General features: G+C 42.1%; 1 protein-coding gene across 1 annotated transcript in view; it reads left to right on the top strand.

Moving 5' to 3' along the window:
- Positions 1–6195, top strand: part of LOC139028767 (F-box/LRR-repeat protein 7-like) — a 40078-nt gene extending 33883 nt beyond the window's left edge. The window contains exon 7 of the mRNA XM_070446864.1: positions 5978–6195. Within this exon, the coding sequence (XP_070302965.1) occupies positions 5978–6083 (106 nt within the window). The 3' untranslated portion in view covers positions 6084–6195. The remainder of the gene's footprint in view (positions 1–5977) is intronic.
- Positions 6196–6410: the final 215 nt, after the last annotated feature.

Here is a 6410-nt window from a genome sequence, read left to right as displayed (position 1 = left end):
CGGATACTGGAGTGTCATAGTGAGTCACGTTAATCGAAGTCGTATATCTGCCATAATATTTGTGCCGACTTTCGAGCTCGTAATCGTGTGACCTCTACAGCTTGGTTCCTCAGAGGGTGATGTCGGGGAAACGAGGTCTGAGTATGAATGGATTGAGATTATGTGAAGAACACAACGCTAGTCTTCTGATAAGAGGGAGGTGGCGTTTTAATCTAGGATGACGGGCACGTATCAAAGCTATTATTATACGTTATGGAAGGCATTCAAGGGTGTGATGCACTGCACATTTAGCGTTTCAGGACAAGCTGTCTGTCCAGTAATGGGTCTATCGATTAGGATAACACGCGGATTGGGAACCTCAAATACTCTCTGGACACAGCAAATTTAACCAATTATTTTGGATTTTCTTGTACACGTTATTTGAGTGGGACTCATATAATAATAATGTAATTTAGATCTTGCTTTGGTTGGTTCATATGTGTGTAACAGTGCTGTTGTGGTTGTTTGTAGACTTAATCATTCTACAATGTGACAGCACTAGTATAGATGTATGTGACATGGGAATAATCACAGGGATATGTGTATTAAGTAGGAATCGGTCTGGTATTCCTCTTCTCAGTAGTTTTGGAATACGTCGAGCTCAGTCTGAGGTTGTACTGCACGAGCATGTCGCATAATATCCTTGACTGGAGATGGACGCATGATCAGAGACGATTCAACCCCACTGTACACCTCTTACCCGCTGGACTTGATACACACAACAACAGCCCACACTTTATTGTTGAAATTGGTATCACATCTGACAAACTCCTCACAGTTACCACAGAGGCATGACTGTAAATACAGCCGGTTGTGATATAAAGAATGAAGATGTGCCCACAGCACAAGTGTGTCAAGGCGTACTCCTCATCACCTCTTTTCATACAGTGATGTGGTGGTCAGGCAAGCTTTAATCACATTACATCTATCTAGTCAAGGTACTATATAGTGATGTGTAGATGTTATTTGAATTTTTTTACATGCTGATTGTTAGTGAACGTTTCCCAATTCTCTGGGAGGCAACCCCGAGTGGTGCAGGCAGTCTAAGGCACTGCATCTCAGTGGAAAGAGGCAGCTCATTCTACATCCCTTGGTTTAAATCCAGGCTGTACACACTCTGGCTGTGATTTGGAGTCCCATAGCGCATAACCTTGGGGCCCAAGCATGGTCCCAGGTTTGGCCAGCGTAGACCGTCATTGTAAATAAGAATTTGTTTCTTAACTGACTTCCCTAGATAAATAAAAGGTTAAATACAAAATATCAGCAGCGCAGCAGATGGGGTCTTGGTCTTCTAGACTATACTATGGAAACACATTTTTTGTGTGTGTGTTTTCGTTTATTCAATCCTATTACAGGTAATTCATGTATACTGCGCTTGTTCCGGACCAGCACGTTTTGTTTGTTTTGTGCCTCTTTTTCTCGAAGTTGTGAGGTCGACACAAGAGAGTGCTTAAAGTAAGGTTGAGCCCACGTCAGCGTACCATTCCGCAATACGTTTTTATCACAGGGGTACACTTTTCGGACTCATCCTTGTAGTCTTGTTGAAAATGTGGGATGGACTTCTCTGCCTGGAAGAAGAGAGCTGCATCTCTTGTATTTATTTAAAAGATATCTTACACAACCTCCCCCTATGTAACTTCATTAAATTCTAAGGATATAGAATTTATTAAGTTACCCAACACCTTTTCTCAGGAATGGATGAACACTAAGACCCTTCAAGTCTCCACAGATTTGGCGAAAAAATCTGCGTTATTGTTTTAGGGCCCTATAATTTGGTGGAACAATCTGCAGAGTCACTGCAGTTAGATGTGCTGGTGCCACTCAGGAAGTTTAAATGATTGATTGAAGACCTCTATGTCGTTGAATGTGATTGTTTTTATTAAATATGTTTATTTTGGTTTATTGTGTGCTGAATTATATTGTTTTATACACAAATGTGTGTATGTTGCTTTATAATTCTGTTTTTATTGTAATGTATACAGGGCTCTCTTGTAAATATGTTTTTAATCTCAAATTGACCATGTTTAAATTAAGGTTGAAAAAATAACAATAAAATTATCCGAGAGCATCACAATGGTCACTGGCCACACAGCTTGGCCTCTGAACCCTGACGTATCTGCACGCAGGAGAACTCTCCCCCGCTGCCCAGCAACCACACTTCACTTAGGTCAAAGAGTTAGAGAGTCTGGAGCTCTGAAGAGTGACCATCGGTTCTTGGTCACCTCCCTGACCAAGGTCCTTCTCTTGGTGGTTCCAAACTTCTTCCATTTAAGAATGATGGAGTTTCTTGGGGACTTCAATGCTGCAGATATGGTTTGGTAATGTAAAAAAATGTGAGAAACTGTGCTGTAATATACCAGAACTACCTGTAGGGTGATGCTCCAATAAAGTTTTTTAGATCAACACCGTATTCATTTCAAGTGCTTTTTGTTTGCTTCTTATGAGTTTTTAACTATTTTTCTTTTTCCCAGCAATATAGTAGCAGAATAGATTAGATGTAAGCAAAGAACTTGGTACATTCGAAATTGAACTTATTTGTTGAGAGATTTAAAATAAGGGCTAATCTAACGTTTTCGCCTAACTTTATCTCACTTATGAAAATGTCATGAGGGCTTGATACTATCGAAAAATGTCAACCACCCTACATCATGTAAGAAATGTACACAGGAAATTAAAAGTGTTGAATCATAAAAAGCTTCCCACATAATCAAACTATATTTTTATATGAAAAACTATTCATCTTGATTGGCTGCCGTATTTACCTTTCGAAAGTAGCTTAGTCCCCCCCACTGCCCCCGCTGTTCTCTTTTTCCCGACACATTAAGGTACATCCACGGGTAATCATATAGGAATCATCTGTAGGTACCAAACAATTGAACACACCGCCAGTTTGCACAATCTCGCTTGCATATCTCTGTCTAAACCAGGGCCGAATCACTGTTTCATGAGGGTGAATGCTACACATGGGAAAATGTGCATAATAAGATATTCAAAAGATCAAAATTTTAGTCAGCATATTTAGTGTGCCTTTTGTTAAGTAAAGGTTAATTTGTAGTGAATTATATTTCCGCATTCTTTACTAAATAAGTGAGTGTTCTGATGCCAATGAAGTTTGTGTTGTGACATGAGGTAGTGGGTGGGTGTACACAGAAGATATGCCTTAGAATGGGTAAAAGTGAGGGATGTGCTCCGTTGTAAGGTCATATGTGTAGATTTGAGTGTGTTGTGTGTGTGTGTAAGTGTGACAGGGTGTCTCGAAATATGGCAAGGAGAAATGCGGAGACCATCAGGTGTTTCCGACTTAGTGATTAGTCAGTTTAGCTTTAAGATACATGACAGGTGTCTGTCAATGTGCCTGGTGTGAATCTTTGAAAGTTGCAGAGAACGTCAGTGGCAGTAGTGGTTGTCGTTGTGTGTGTCGATGGTGTGTGTGGTGTGTGTCGTGGTGTGTGGACAGCCTACTAGAAATTTCAGTCAAGCTGCTATCGATGAAACTTGGCTCCTCAGTGAGGACCGCCACAGGATAACCGGAAAGAAACACCGCTTCAGGTATCTGTATCCGTATTGTTTGTTGTGACACTAGAGAAATTAGGTGTCATTAGAGTTACTATCACCTTGTTTAGAGAAGCACCTTCAGAGATAGATATGACAGAGTGCCTATACACCTCATGAAAAATTCAAACGACATATGAGAAATGTGCTCTCATCAGACCTTCAGAGATGAACTCAGACAGCATCCAAAAAAGTGTTACAACAACAATCAATTACATCATAATCTAATTTCTGAGATTGCTTTTCTTCTATAGAGTAGCAGACCACTCGCGTTCGCTTTATGACAGAAGCTTTCCGCGACACTGTCTAATTGTGGGCTCAAAATGTCTTCTGCTGCAAAGAATCACTACCTAAAGGACGGCCAAATACGGAAGCACGAGACTCTGTTTGGGCCAAGAATTACAATTCGCAGAAATGGCTACGGAACACGTGACTGGAATTGCTATTTTGCCAACCAGTTCGTTCGAAGGGAGTTTGCCCGGACATAAAAGTCCTGAGCTGGGTCCTTGGTCCAATACGATATCGATATTTGAGTAGTTTGTTTGGTTCCAACCGCCATGTTCTTTGTGAGATACAGAGTAACAGGTTTTGAAGGTAAGACCCAGATGCAGACAATGTCGAATTAACAACAGTTTAATAATCCAATGGGGGCAGGCAAAAGACCAGGTCAGAGGCAGCAGAGGTCAGTAATTCGAGGGTGGGGCAAAGGTACAGGACAGCAGGCAGGCTCTGGTCAGGGTCAGGCAGGTGCGTGACTCAGAGTCAGGACAGGGCAAGGGTCAAAACCCAGGATGGCGCGAAAAAGAGAGGACTGGAGAAAGCAAGACTGCGAGCTACAAAAACCACTGGTTGATTGACAAACAAAACGAACTGACCAAGACAGACAGAAAACACAGGTATAAATACACAGGGGATTATAGGGGAAGATGGGTGACACCTGTAGGGGTTGGAGGGACGAGCGACAAAGGATAGGTGAAGCAGATCAGGTGTGACAACACAAGTATGTAAAGGATGATCTCCGCTGTGTGGTTCCCTCTGTTAAGCGATGGAGAGGAGGTGTGATGGTGTGGGGATGCCATTCCAGTCTCAGTAGTAGGCAGCGTTGTCAGGAATGTATGATTGTGAGTGTATAGGTCAGATAATGTGCAATAAACTGCACACATCGCCATTGGCACGACCTATGACGCATATCCACACAGTCACTTCTCTGTGGGAGTCAAATAGCCCCGTAACACAGTCCCTAGAGAGGAGGCTGGGTTGTTGCGCTTAGTGGACTATCATTTGTTTTCATCAGGACAATGCCCAACACACCTCCAGGCTGGTGTAAGGCTATTTGACCAAGAAGGAGAGTGATGTAGTGCTGCATCAGATGGCCTAGCCTCCACAATCATCTGACCAACCCAATTGAGATGGTTTGGGATGAGTTGGACCACAGAGTGAAGGAAGCAGAGCCAACAAATGCTTCAGCATATGTGGGAACTCCTCAAGACTGTTGGAAATCATTCCAGGTGAAGCTGGTTTGATGAGAATGCGCAAGAGTGTGCAAGTCTGTCATCAAGGTAAAGAGGGTGGCTATTTGAAGAATCTCGAAATAAAATATATTTTGATTTGTTTAACACTTTTTTGGCTACTACATGATTCCATATGTGTTATTCATAGTTTGGATGTCTTCACTATTTTTCTTACAATGTAGAAAATATTAAAAATAAAGAAAAACTTTTGAAATGACTAGTAGGTGTCACACACACACACGACACACACCACCACACACAGCACCACAACGACACACACACACACACACACACACACTCAGCACACACACACACACACACACACACACACACACACACACACACACACACACACACACACACACACACACACACACACACACAATTTTCATATATGATCTTATTTTGAGCCAGTTTGCTACATCAGGAATATAATCCTGCAGAAACAGGAAATGTGAATTGTTACAGTATGTGGATTATAATTCATGGACATTTTTGTAGGGGTTGATACATTTTTCGTTAGATCAAGTCTGACATTTCAAAGTGGAAATTACAAAACGTTAGAAGCCTTTTTAAAACTCAAAAACAGTACAAGTTTGCATTACCTGCTTTGCAAGAAAAKTCTCAGCAACAAAAAACTGATCAAATTAAGATCCTACATCTGTACACTGCACTCATAGTCATGCAGAAGCTTGCAGGGTTGATTTCTAATGCTTCCATGCTTCTGACATTCTTGACTTCTTCTTGGCCGTGTGTCTGTGTCACTGACTGTGTGTGTAAATCGTGTGTCACTGACTGTGTGTGTAAATCGTGTGTCACTGATTGTGTGTGTAACTTGTGTGTCACTGACTGTGTGTAACTTGTGTCCCTGACAGGATGAGCCTGTTGGCAAAGTACTGCAGCACTCATCTCCACACTGTCAAACTGAGCTTCTGCCAGATCAGCCCAGAGGCCATCCACATGTGCCTACATCCCTACTGAGAAGGAGATCAGAGACATCAACACCACTGTTACACTCTATCCGCCGACTTGATACACACACTAGAGCATTGGGCCAGTAACCAAAAGGTTGCTGGATCGAATCCCTGAGCTGACAAGGTAGAAATATGTAGTTCTGCCCGTGAGCAAGGCMGTTAACCCACTGTTCCCCTGGCGCTGAAGACGTGGATGTTGATTATGGAAGCMCCCCGCACCTCTCTGATTCAGAGGGGTTGGGTTAAATGCGGAAGACACATTTCAGTTGAATGCATTCAGTTGTTCGACTGACTAGGTTTTCTCACAGACACACTTTTGTTGAAATTGATAACA

The sequence above is a fragment of the Salvelinus sp. IW2-2015 genome, linkage group LG15 (genome assembly GCF_002910315.2).
Source record: "Salvelinus sp. IW2-2015 linkage group LG15, ASM291031v2, whole genome shotgun sequence".
Classification (NCBI taxonomy): domain Eukaryota; kingdom Metazoa; phylum Chordata; class Actinopteri; order Salmoniformes; family Salmonidae; genus Salvelinus; species Salvelinus sp. IW2-2015.
This window is presented reverse-complemented; position numbering and strand designations above follow the sequence as displayed.